Source organism: Sciurus vulgaris (assembly GCF_902686455.1).
Source record: "Sciurus vulgaris genome assembly, chromosome: 12".
NCBI lineage: Eukaryota > Metazoa > Chordata > Mammalia > Rodentia > Sciuridae > Sciurus > Sciurus vulgaris.
This window is the reverse complement of record NC_136473.1, coordinates 6,707,002-6,720,905: the sequence shown is the minus strand read 5'-3', so window position 1 is coordinate 6,720,905 and position 13,904 is coordinate 6,707,002. Positions and strand designations below refer to the sequence as shown.

The window sequence follows — 13,904 nt, the reverse complement described above, 5'->3', positions numbered from 1 at the left end:
TGGTTTTTATATGAAACTGATTGTGCATGGCAGAAAAAAATTTATCCACAATGTCTGATCCAGTGGCACCATGTAGACATAATATATGCATGAGGTGCTTGGCAAGGAACACTCATAAGTACGCTCCATTTTTGCTACTTCAATTTTTGTTTCAGAATCTTCTAACATAAATTAGGTTTTAGTGGAGATAAAAATACCTCATTATATTTTTAATTAACGGAACTCTTCCTAAGCTTAAAACAAAACTATTTCAGAATATTTCTGTCAAAATTGTTTAGAAAAATCTTAAAGGATTTCAGAAACTGCTTCTGCCATTATTTGAATGTTTTACACTAATTCATCTTCATGTGATGGTCAAGATGGTAGTTACTCGGTTGACTAAGGGAAGGAAGGGCTCAGCTATAGCCTCTCCAAATCACCTCTTTCTTCTTTCCACCCTACCCTTCCCCCAGCCATCTAGGAGAGAAAATGAAAATAGATCTGTCTTCATGGGGTACTTAATACTAGATTTGGTGTTTCATAACAATTACAGAAATGAAAGTGTAATTTGTATGAAGAGCAGAAGCATTTGGACATATATTTATATGATGGCACACAACTAATTCTGTTATCTGATACAAAAGAAAGCATGGGTGGAGGAGGGCAGTGCTATTCACTCTTTAAATCATGGCAACAGCTGTTCAGAATAAACATGCAAAAGTTATTAGATTATGAATATGGGCCCGAGGTATAAATGCTACAGGCACATTTATTGCAGGCCAAGTTGCTTGCATTTGGTCTCTGGTAAATGTAAACCATTTACGTAGTGCTTTTAACTAATGCTGACTCACATGTGCCAAGTTTGCACTTTCAATGGCTTCCACCAGATGGCACCAGCTACTCTAGACAGCCTGCTTAATGGCATATGTGAAATGCTACTTCAGAACAAGAAAGCTTTCACAAAGCAAACCTACTAGCATAAGCAGGGTAAAGATAGTACGGTTTTAACAGATAAGTCTAGCAAGAGTTAACTAAGCAAGCCTAAAGTAAAATAGAAATGCATTTTTTAAAAAAAGTAGAACCAAAATAAAACAACATAGTGCAAAATTAGTTCACCTTGTATGGGGTTGCTGTCCTGGAGAAAGGTTGCATACTGTAGGCCTTTCAAAATAAAAACAAAATAATCTTGGTCTCTCTACTACAACTTTGCTCAATATCAGGTCATACACAGGGAGAAAGGGATTTCACACAGAGTCTAACAGTTATTATCTGCTTATGGTTTATACTATTCTTCAGATGACACTGACTGACAATCTACCGACGTGCTAATCACTAGAGAAAGACAGCAGCATGCACACTTAAAGAGCCAGTAGAAGAAACTTCCCACACTAACATGAGAGCCACAAATGGACAGAGAAAATCACTCTAGAAATTCAGGTGCCATGAAACCTATGATGATGTTAAAAAAGTTTATTAACAAATCGATTTGGTGTCATCACACATTTGCACAAGACCACGAATGTATGTCTTATCTGAAACTGGTTCACACTGGACTTTTTGAAAACTGGAGGGATGAACGTGAGTGTGGTGAACTCGGTGCCTCACCACAGTGTGAGATCTATACGGGCTGTCCTCAGAACCTAGCAGGAAAAGGTCCGCCGTCTAGCAGCACCTACTGATCTAAGTCTCTGTCATCCATATAGCATTTGGTTAAGACTCTGGAGCCAGACTGGTTCAGATCCTGGCTCCGGCACTCACGGTTGTGTAATCTTGGGCAGAATGCTTAGCTTCTCTGTGTGTCATTTTCTATCTGTAAAATGAACAGAACGACAGTACCTAGTTTATAGGGTTTTTCTAAGAATCAAATGAGTTCATATGTATGTATACGTTGAAGAGTGCCTGGCACCACAGGGGACTTGGAAAATGAGAGCCAGGGTTACAACCTATTTAGTGCACAAAACAGGAACTGACAAGCCACAGAATGAACACTGTGCTCATAATCACGTGTGGTGCACTTCTGTCCCCAGCACTTTAAAATGTATCATCACACCTGACCGTCACAACATTTCTGTAAGTTAGGTAGAACAAGAAATATTAACTCCGATTTCGAGATGAAACTGAAGCATGGAAAGATAGTTGCTGACCTGCGTAGCACGGGAGCGGGGAAGAACAGCTACAGTGAGCACACCAGACTCCCGTCCAGCACGGCGGCAGCCAGAGACGGCCAGCTCTTTGGGCAGCTCCCCAGGTCTACCTGGGACTGGATGAGTACTTTACCACCAACAAGCATGGATGATCCCATATTTAAATGCAGATATGAAGTAAAATTTATTCTCTGCAATTCTACATTTAGTTTAAATTCCGTTAACCAATTCAGTAATCATTTGAGAGTAGAATTTGATGGTTAAATGTTTCTAGTAATTTAAATATTTATTTTTAAAGTAAAGATATTACAACATTGCTTGGTGAAACAGAATTCAGACAAAAGAAGAAAAAAAAAAAAAAAAAAAAGAAAGAACTCACACATGCACGCAATCAATACAAGTAGAAAAGAGTACACAGGATAGCATGACCCCAAAATATTCTTTTGAGTAAAACAGAAATTCTTCACCAAGGCAAGAATAATTTCTGAGTATAAGTATATTATAGTTTAATTTCACACAGACCTTTAGTATAATTTGTTTCTAATTAATTGATAATCACCAATGCTTTACTTAATACTTAGTAAATATACTTTTACAACTGATATTGGGAATGGACATTTGGAAAGAATATATAGCTTAGAATATAATTAATATAAAGAGAATAATATATATTTTACATTTTAAAAAAATAGTATCCAAAGGCATCACATTTTGCACTTATTTAAAACAAATGACTGAGTCAGGTGTGATGACTCACACCTGTAATCCCAGTTACGCAGGAGGCTGAGGCAGGAGGATTGCAAGTTCAAAGCCAGCCTCAGTAATTCAGCCAGGCTCTGTCTAAGAAATAATAAAAAGCACCAGAAATAAAAATAAAAATGTAGTAAGTGGAAAAGTGCTTGCCCATCAAGCACTGATTTCAATCCCCAGTACCTCAAAAAAGACACACAAAACCCCCTGTGATCATTAATTGATGACAAACATAATTGAAACAAGAAAAGAGCAAAAATATAAAGAACTTTCTAAAAATTCTTTCTTGCCCACTAATGAAATTCTCACTTCACATTTATATTTAAGGAGGAGGGACTGGAGAGTGAAGCTCGGTTTGAATTTGGTAGGTCTCCCTGAATATTTTTCAAGAACAAATCAAGGAGCTACTTCTTGGCATGGCCCTATAAATGTTATTTCTAAAGAATAAGGCCACAAATTCCAATTCTATCTCTTATCTACAAGATGAGAGCTCATCTAAATTCAAGAGAAATATACTCCAAAACTTCTTCTAGACCGGCCATTCTGATTGGCAGAAGTGGATGACAGGAAGTGACACACACCTGCTCCTCGCCAGGAGTCAAGCCATCCATCCTGAGGGAATACGTTCCTTTCTTTTTAAACCAAATATGTATTTTCATTAATTACATTTTCTCAAAAGTATCAAAAAACTTAAATAAATGAGAAAAGACAAAAAATACAGAATGGCACCTCTTCTTTTCAAAACACGCCCCTCAGGCCAACAGAGGGACTTGATGCTGCTCTGGCCAGCACCAACCTTTCCTACTCGCCGAGAAGAGTGGACACAGGTCCTGGCCTGGGAGCAGGCTGCTGTCATAGCAGCAAGGTGGACAGGGGGAAGGAAGGATTCTACTAAAAACAAAAGCTGTGGTTCCTGAATGGATATGTTACTTCGTACTGACATTGACTATGAAGGAAATGAGGCCCAGAGTGGCAGGGACATAAAGGGAAAAGTAGTTTAATGTAACAGATTTTTACAACAACACTTTTCATTCATCCTCAACACTGGTGACCAAATCATTTATTGTCAGATTAAAATCACCTGTCAAATAATTGTGTAGCTTCATGCCAGTGACCTTGAGCAAAGTTGGAAGTCACCAAATGTTAACTGCCTCAGTTGCACAATGCATATTTGATATGCTTGACCTACAAATGATCCACAGCTCAAGGTTGACTGCTTTCCTATACTACACTAAGTACTTCGATAAGGCCTTCCCGTTTTTGGTGAGTACCCTATAGGTTGAGATCAACTCAGAAAAGACTAACTTGTATTTATTACAAAAAGCTGCTAAACACCAAACTTAACTCAGCCCAGAAAATGGTAAAATTCCACCCAAGAAACATACTTCTAAAGTTGTTAGAATAAAGGGGATGAAATACTATGAAGAAATATAGATCAAATGCAGCCATCCGTGTGTATTTCTTTAGAGCAAGCGGACAATGAAGCAATCTGTGAACCTATGAAAAATAATAAAAGGAAAAGTCTCCATGTAACAAAATGTTGAATGGTCAGACAACACAAAGTTCCTTCCACACTCTGGACTAATGATGTCCTTTTACTAATATAATTTCAAAATCTATGAGAGCCACCTTTAAATCAACTATCTGGACCCTCAGAGTGAATGTCAATGACACATTAGAAGTTTGAGACGACCATAAAAAATTTACAGGAGTGTTTCCCAGCTTCAGCTAATTTGGTATTTACAAAAGTAAGTTGGTGCAAATATTTTTGCTTGTTTATAGTTTAAGCAAACTATTTAAAGCTGGAAGCAGTTTCATTTTTAATACTATTCCACTCTACCATCTCACATGGACATATATAAAACCTCACCTGAGGATGCTTATTTATTGCCTAATTTTACCATAGTTTCTCCAAATGAATTTATCACTGACACGGGGAGCTGCAAACAGTGGTTGAGATCAGCATTACAAAATGTTTAAACAATGGTTTCAGTCTGGTAGAAGGAATTTCAGTTCCATGGGGGCATCTGCCTTTGACTTATAACAACAGGCTTCCTCAAGGACAGATTATTTATAACTACAGCCCCATATATTATAATTAAGCTTTTATTACACGCTTGCAGGACTTAATAAAAATAACAATGTTCAAGATATCCATGTTTTTTGATCACTTCAAGTTTTAAAAACTAAGCATTAAAAAAAAAAAAAAAAAAAAAAAAAAAAAAAAGGTGGTGGAATAAAAATAATACCAAGGAACTTGAGTGTTAAGCTCCATCCACTCTAGCCAGTGGTGGAGAGGAATCAGCTCTCTGGTCTATCTCCACCTTCTCAGCATGGGTAGGAGTAAAGACAAGCAGAGCCATCTCTGCTGACATGTGTCTCTTAGGAGACGTCCCCTGGGGGACCCAATAAGAGAACAGCTGTCTGCCCCACCTCTGATTCTACAAATACTATTTCTAGAGGTGACGGAAAAAAAGAAGAGGGGCATTATTACCTATTTCTGAAAAGACAGAACTGCCAGAGTAAAGGCTATCAACTCTGAATTAAGTGTCTAAAAACAAATGACTCCATGCACCCTCCCTTCTCAAGGCCACAGACATCTACTTGACTACTTTTTTTCTTAATTCTGAGTCAGAATGACAAGATGAACAATAACATGCATATTTCAACTTAGAAACTCACATTGTTAAAGTGATTCTTACTCCACTCCAGGTGGTGAAATCACAAAGGAGGGGGGCTCCCACACTCAAATGCTGGCATGCAGAATAGTCCCTGGCCACAGAATGTCTTTGTGCAAATGACAAAAGATGACCCTTACGATGTTCCTATCGCATACTCATTTTTATTAGAATAATACTCTACTGTCATATGCTAGAGAACTGGCAAACACACAAATGTACTGAGTCCAAGGTAGTACAGCTCACAGCTCAGGTCTGGTCTGCACACACGGGCCACACAGTTGATACAAATACATAAAGCTGGCCGGCGTGAGATGCTCATGCTGTGCCAAGGGGGATGCAGTTAATAATTGCATGTCCTTCTAGGGTGTCATTAGGGCAAGAAAACTGCAGCCTGCAGATAGCCCTTGGGTGGGCATGTGGCACACTGGCCAAGATAATGGAACACACTTGTAATGAGTCTCATTGTTTTATAGTTAAAAATGCTTAAATAAAGATTGGGGATATTTGTGAAGGAAAGTCTCTAAGAAATCTGTGTGCTTTTCCTATACTATATATAGAGAGTTTGCTTTTAATTGACAAAAACTAGATATTTACGGGTACAATGTGATGTTTTGATACATATATACATGTGGAATGATCAAATCAGGTTAATTAACATATCCATTATTTCAAATACTTTGATTTTTCAAATCTTTGTGGTGAAAACATTTAAAGTTTATTCTTCTAGCTATTTTAAAATATACAGTATTATTAACTATAGTCATCTTGCTATTCTACTACACCTAAGCATATTTATTCACTCATCAAAAACCTGTTTTGCATATATCTAGCCATATAAGCTTTAGGAAGATAATTTCATTTAACCCGAAATCAAATAAAACAGACATCAATATGCCTGTACTATAGGTGAAGAATCAATGAGGTTTGGAAATTTCCTCAAGATCATAATTAAATAAGTACTGGAGACAGAATTGAAACCTGTTTATTTTAATATGTATGACCTTATCTCTTCATATATATATATGTGTGTGTGTGTGTGTGTGTGTACTGAACTGTAAATATTTACCTATTTTGTAGTTTGAGGACAATTTTGATATACTCGGTTGCATCTATATTAAACATGCATATTTGTTATGTTTGTAAGAACCAATCAGAATTAAACCTTTACACTAGTTTGATATACATGTACAATTTCATCTAGAGAAAAGAAAAAGGATAATACAAATATATGCAACAAGAACATGTAAAAATGAACAAAATATAGGATTGAATGTTCTGCTGAACATATAATAGGCTAATTATCTGCTTGTTGAATTAAACTGAACAAAGGAACTTCAACTTGAGAACAAAGGAAGTATGTGGAAAAGCACAAATCTTAGGAAAAAGTAAAGAAAAAAAAACCTCACATCTATGAAAAAATCTACACAAGACCCACAAGCCAAGATCCTGCAAATGAAGCAGGGATTACTTACTACTAGAAAGTAGTAAGGATTACTTACTACTTGTCACTACTGTATGACCCTCAGGAATCATCTGCACAGTCTTCTGCACAGACAGGTTGAATCCCCTGGATCCGTAAGTTTCTGAGTACTTCAGGACAAGACATTCTCTTTTATCTGGATATTTAGAGTAGGCAATGAGTTGCCAGTTATTCTTTATTATGTCTTGGCACCCAAAGTTTCTTGATTAGCAGCACAGCTATATTTTTCTGCAGGGAAACTCAATAGAAAATTTGCTTTGATATGTATATTTTCAGTTTACTTTTTAAGAAACTTCCAGGGCACAAACCAAGTGACACCAGTGCAAGCAAAGGCTTTTTTTCTTCCATGTTTTCTGTTTGTGCAAAACATGAGCTTTCTTTCCTGAGGCTCTGAAGTACTAATTAAGTTGATGACACCCATGTTAAATCTGGAGCCTTTCCTAAATCCGTGACTTATCACAGCAGCTCTGGAAGCAGCTTCCCAACTCAGACTCGACAGAGCATGCCTGTTGGCTCATCTGCTCTGTAGAGCAGGAAAAGAAAAGAATTCGAAGTTTCTGAAAAAATTTTCCACAATAAGCCAATGTTTAAGATTTTATGTCATTTGAATAATTTTAGATTTTACAGAATTCACGATAAAACACACAAAACATGAAATTACTAAGTATACTCTCAAAAATGAACAAAATTCATATGTTATATTTGAAACCTATCATTTAAATGATGTTCCTTCATAAAAATTAATAAACTGATTAGAAATATCATACAGTGGAACCAAAAATATTGCACATGAAGCTAATCTTTACAAAAGGAAAAAATATACCTCTGTGCCTATCTGTGCCTCTCAGTATAAAGTTTCAGACTGAAAAGAAATAGTAAGATGTCACTGCTTTTAAGAGAGGATTCAAAATTAGAATTAGCTAAAAGTGTAAAGAGAATTAACTTTCAGTCTTTCCTGCTTGACTTCTGTTCCGATGCACAAATTCTGCAGTAGTCAGTTAAAGATGACAGCAGCCAGGGGACTCTAGCCTTGGGAATCTTTGTATTCTACAATAAAACTCCTGCTGAAATGTGGCTGCAGGGCCTGATGCCATCCAAACTGAGGAAAGTGCTTCTCTAAGAAGACAACTGGTCGTGTTCGCTCTGTCTAGACAGCACCAACACTGTCCTGTGTTAAAACGTTTTTTTTTTTTTTTAACTAATATTTACCACATAAAACACTTAGGGGAGCCATTAATTGGATGTACGTTAAAAGGACTTTTCTTTTACTTTTCAGATTAGAGGTAATATGGACAGAAAAAGCAGGCTGTTTATAAAAGTGCATTCTCCTAGAGAATAAATAAGGATCCATTCTCAGAGCCTTATTGTTGTTAAAAATGAAAACTGCTGAATTTCTGAGAATCAATTTCTATAGATCATATCTAAATAATGTTCAAAAACTGAAAATCTGCAGCTCTAAATTTATCAAATAAAATATACTTACAATCTCATCTCCTGGCAACCAATATCCTTCTTGCTCAATGCCAGCTTTTGAGCCTTTGCAGCCCACTGTGAGAGTTTCCACAACGAGACCGTCTTTCACAGCTAAGCTCAGCTGGCGCGTGGTCTCTTTTGGATGCATACCGTGTACTCGAGACATATACCTGAATACAGAGGAAGAGCAAATTGAGCAATCCCTGAGTACTCAAAACTAAAAGTGAGTAAAAATAAGGAAATAGGAGTGATTTGTTTCTCTTTCCTTATGGCTTGTATTTATTAAAAGTCCTGAAGGAAGAAAGAAAAGGAAGGAAGGAAGGAAAAAGAGAAGCCTGCAGACTCCACACGATCAATTATCATGGGATCGTAAACCTAGATTCCTTTCTGTGTGTTTACAGCAATATTTGGTCAACAGTCCTAAACCAGCAAATATAGATCACTGATTATACTTCAGGGAAATGGCCCATTTAGCTCTAGCCTCTGCAGCAACTACTACTGACCTCTACTCTGCATGCCCTAAAGCTAGAATCACACGATTTTTAACCATCAGCTTCAGAATTACAAAAAGCATTCCGTGATACTTTTGCTCAAAACTCAGAAAATAACAATAGAGAAAATGAGGAACTACATGAGTGTTTGTGGATATATAAGGAAAACATGGATGTATGCTGTGATCAATAAGGCAAAAATGTGCTTCTCAACAAAATAAATGCACATTGGAATGAGTCACTGAAGCACACAAGTATTCCCTGATTTACAAATTTATGGTAATTTTTAAAATAAAATTTCAAACATACCCTGGACCACATAAAATAGTGCTGTAGATTTTCCTATATTTACCACCATTTAATTTATGCTAACATTTTACTTATTTGCTTTATATCAGGTCAGCATTTATAACTAACTACATAGGGATTTTTGTTGTTGTTGTTGTTATTCTGATTTTTGTGTGTGGAAATGGAGATCAAATGCAGGGCCTTATACTTTGCTAGGCAAGCACTCCACCACTGAGTACATTCCCAACGCTATTTACCTAGTTTTGTTTAAGCTTTTTCCTTGTTTCTTAAAAAAATAAAATTTTATAGGTACACTTGAATTTTTGCCATTTTCCATTCCTCCCCAAACAAACCTTACCGTCTTTTTTATAATAAATGACTGGACTTCAAAGAGCCTTTTGCATATGCAGAAAAAAACACATTAGGAGACAAATCAGACTGGCCTTAATCTATTCTAGGGAAGCATTCCAGGCTGGAAGACAAGGGAGTAAGGCCTCCCAGGTCCTCAAGGAAATAAGATAGAACACGAGAGTTTTTATCTAATTAGCCTGTCATTCAAGAATCAAAGCACTGATAGTGCATTTTGAAATTGCAAAAACTCAGCATTGAAGGACCGTCTACAATCGCAGGATGAATTTTAACAACAACCCAAAACACCAAACCAGAAAATCCTAGCAAAAGAATTAATGAAGAGCATTTGATTTTTAGAACATGGAAGATAACTCTTCTCTGTTTAGGAGTTAGCTCACTCTCTAAAACTGCCTACATTTCCTGTCAATCCAGTTAAATGAAGGACTAAGAGTAAAAGGAACGTGGGGACTATGGTCAGAGAGCAGAACAGCACTGAGCTGCACGGTGGAGACTTGCTGTGATTGACAAAGCGGGTGGTGAGGCTTACTCGTACACACCTTTCCTGACCAACAGTCTCAAGACTTAAAAACTATTTTAGGGATGAAGTACACTGTTTAGATTAGTAAAAACAACCCTTGGAAACAAATGCTTCTAAATTATCTGAAGAAACTCAACAAAACATACCATATTGAGAAACAGGAAAGCAACAGAAGAATAAAACGGAAAGCACATTAAATGTGACCAGAGGCCCCAAAACAAACACTTTCACCTTTTCAATAAAAACAAAGTGTTTAAATGCAACAACTTAAAAGAATGAAGAGTAACTCAGACTGAAAACAAATGGGCAAAGGCAGATAATAACTGTGTAATCCAAATGAAGCAGGGATACAGGCTGCAATGTGCAGGACCTGAAGTCTAGGGCAAAAATCATTTTTAAGGAAGACAAAACAGGGTGGAGATAGTTGTAATGCAAAAACTGTAAGAAGTAAAGAATAACTGACAGAGAATCATGAGACTTCAATTCACTTCTCTCAGCAGTTCATGCACGTGTGCACACACGCATACCCCTATGGGCAAAAATGACACATGGATCCAGAAAACCTCACTCAAAACATACCTTCAGTAGGTACAAGGAACTGCATAGAAACTGACCACAAAAATCACCACGAAGATGACCTTACAGACTCCAAAAGTGATCTCGACCTACGTTGCAGTGAAATGAAAACAAAACTAGGAAATGCTTATAAACCACTGGTCCAAAAAAGTCACCTAAAATTTGCAAAAGACCTAAAAAAAAAAAAAAAAAAAAAAAAAGAACAAAAAGGCTAAAGGGGAGCTAAATAAAAAACAAAAGTCACAGAACTAACAAACATTAACCCAGGAGCTCCTTCTTAGGGAAACATGAAAGAGGAGTAGCGTATCATCAGCTAATCCCATCAGCATCGAAGATCCGCAGGGCAAACACACACACCAAGAAATGGCTATGGGGACACCGTCACGTGCAAGCAAGAATGACACAGTCCTAAGCAATTATTCTGTGCAGTTCCATGCAAAAATATAAGATGAAACTATGGTTTCCTAAGAAGATTTAAGTGACTAAAACTTAACCAACAGCCTTTGAAAAGGCCAGTTTCCAAAGAAATAAACAAGAGATTGGCAAAGAGCTTTCCTAGAAACACAGCAGTTAGGCACATACTCTTCAGGTACCTCTGTCAAACTTCCATTGACCAGATAGCTCCAATGTGATTTTAACTCTTCCAGTGCACAACAATGAAGGAAAGCAAAGACTGTAGCATAGAATGGTCACAAAACCTTCCAAAGTAGCAAAGCTTGCCTAGTGTTCTCCATGAATACTGATGTAAAGATTCCCAAATAAAATATTTGAATACACAGTCTAATGTCAAATATATTAATAAATATTAATACATTCAAATATCAAAAGAGTATACCATAGCCAAGTGTGTAATCCCAGGAATTCGGGGGAGATTTAATAGCAAGAAATCTAAAGATATCATTCACCTCATTAATTGATCAAAAATGAAAAATCATAAAAATTTTGATACATGTTGAAAAATTATTTAATAAAATTCAATACCCAGCCCCTTAAAAAACAGGAGTAAGTCCTTCCTTATATTATCAGGAATATTCAAATATATCTACTGCTATCACGTCAACACTTTGCAAAACTAATAACCAACATAGCCAAAGTAAGGTATAAAAGTTGATTAGGAGCTAAAAAAAAATCATTATTTGCAAATCATATATTTAGAAACCCAAGAAATCAGTTCATATGCTATTTTTAAATAAATTCTTTTGGGGTACAAATTAAGATAGTAAAATATAGTAAAATTAAAAGCATTTACATGTCAAGGCTAATGAGGCGATGTATTTATTTTGGTGCTATGGATTAAACCCAGGCCCTCATGTATGCTTAGCTCTAAGCTCCACCCAGTCTCAAGGAAAAATATTCAGAAGATTACCAGACTTCAGTTACTTACAACAGCAATAAGAAAAACAAAATTCCTAGTAGTAAATAGAAGAAACAACAAAGTCTGCATGAGGAAAATTCTGAAATATCACTGATGTAAAAGAAGAGGAATAAGTAGGAATTTTTACTACAATAAAGGTGGCATTTCAAATTACTGTTAGAAAGATTGAGCAATCAATGCATGGCATTGGAACAGCAGGCTCTGTAAGTTGGGGGATAAAAGATGGAGCCCTACCTCAGCCTGTACCCATAAATAAATTCTGGATAGATCAGATTTAAATATCACAAACAAAACAAAGTATTAAAGAAAACAGTAGAGACTATTTTCTCACAATGGTATGAGAAAAACCTTAAAGTAAGAAATAGAAGAGAAATGATATAAGATTACACAAAATCAGCAATTCCAACATAAGAAAAAACACAAGTTAAAATGCAAATAACAAGCGAAGAAATATATTCATAATAATATCATTAAAAAGCTATTTTAAGTCCTACATATTCCCAATATATAAAGAACTACTTATACAGGTCCATTATCCCTATCTGAAAGGCTTGGGACCAGAGTGTGCTAGATTTTAGATTTTTATTCTTCAGATTTTGAAATATCTGCACACACATGAGATATCACAATGATAAGATCCAAGAATAAACAAGAAATCCCTTTATGTTTCATGTACACCTGAAGTCTAACACCATGTTTTTAGCACACCTGTGTTTGGACCGTAACCTACCACATGAGGTCAGGTGAGGAATTTTCCACTTGTGCCATCACGTTGGCACTGAAGAAAGACTCCAGTTTACCTTTGAAAAGGGAATTTTTTACTTCACCGAAGATTTTTTGGTTGGTAGGTGTTGGTATATGTTGAACAACTTTGCTAAATTTTCATTAGTTATGTCTGTAAATTCTGTCGAACTTTTCTTGTCTGAGCCATTTAAGATTTCTAGTAAAATACATACCATAGGTAGTAAATAGTAGTGTCTGAAGACAGCTATTGGTAGATATAACCTATCAGCATAAATTGCTAAATGTAAGCACTAACGTGTTACTTGTTGTGGGATTTGGTACCTATCTTTTATTGGTACTCCTTCCTACTTCCAGTTTACTACGTTGGGAATAATGCTGCTGTCTTTCATTATTCCTCAATATGTTTCTACCCATGGACTTCTGCAGCAGAGTGGTTTTCTGAATCACAATGTGCTCAAACAGCTTTAGGGCCTGGACTCAAAAAAACCAAAGGACGAATGATCTTGCTGACACATAATGGGGGGGGGTGGGAGGGGGTAAGAATGGAGGAAGGAGGGACTGTATAGAGGGAAAAGAGGGGTGGGGGGAAGGAAAAAATAACAGAATGAATCAAACAACATTACCCTATGTAAATTTATGATTACACAAATGGTATGCCTTGACTCCATGTACAAACAGAGAAACAACATGTATCCCATTTGTTTACAATAAAAATAAATAAATGTCTGAGTTTAACACAATGAAGAAGAGTTTTACTTTTTCTCAGTAATGCACGTTGGGCTCAACTTTTTAGTTCAAAAAGAACTGAAGTTAGTTAAAGCAACATCTGACTCTACCTTTGGCCTTCCAAGGACTACAAAAGATGTACACAATAAGAAACAGGCTGGAATCGGGAATCCCTATCATAGGGATCAGGATCAAGAAAGCGTATGGCTGAAGATCAGTTCTCCTTAGAACAGAGGAGGCAAGCACTCCACCAAAACGGTGCATCTTCCTCACGTGACTGTAACAGCTATTGGTCAATGTTTCTGTTT

The 13,904-nt window shown here is 36.5% G+C and overlaps 1 protein-coding gene across 11 annotated transcripts in view; it reads right to left on the bottom strand.

Annotated features, from left to right (window-relative positions):
- ZMYND11 (zinc finger MYND-type containing 11) overlaps positions 1-13,904 on the bottom strand; it is an 87,541-nt gene that overhangs the window by 33,583 nt on the left and 40,054 nt on the right. For 6 of the 11 annotated variants that reach the window (XM_079107799.1, XM_079107798.1, XM_079107797.1 and 3 more), the window contains exons 3-4: positions 8,518-8,677; positions 1,096-1,140 (exon numbers count right to left, since the gene is read on the bottom strand). The exons of 1 other annotated variant lie outside the window; for it this stretch is intronic. In XM_079107799.1, the coding sequence (XP_078963925.1) occupies positions 1,096-1,140; positions 8,518-8,677 (205 nt within the window). The remainder of the gene's footprint in view (positions 1-1,095; positions 1,141-8,517; positions 8,678-13,904) is intronic. 4 more of the 11 variants (XM_079107800.1, XM_079107803.1, XM_079107802.1 and 1 more) reach the window with 1 other exon arrangement.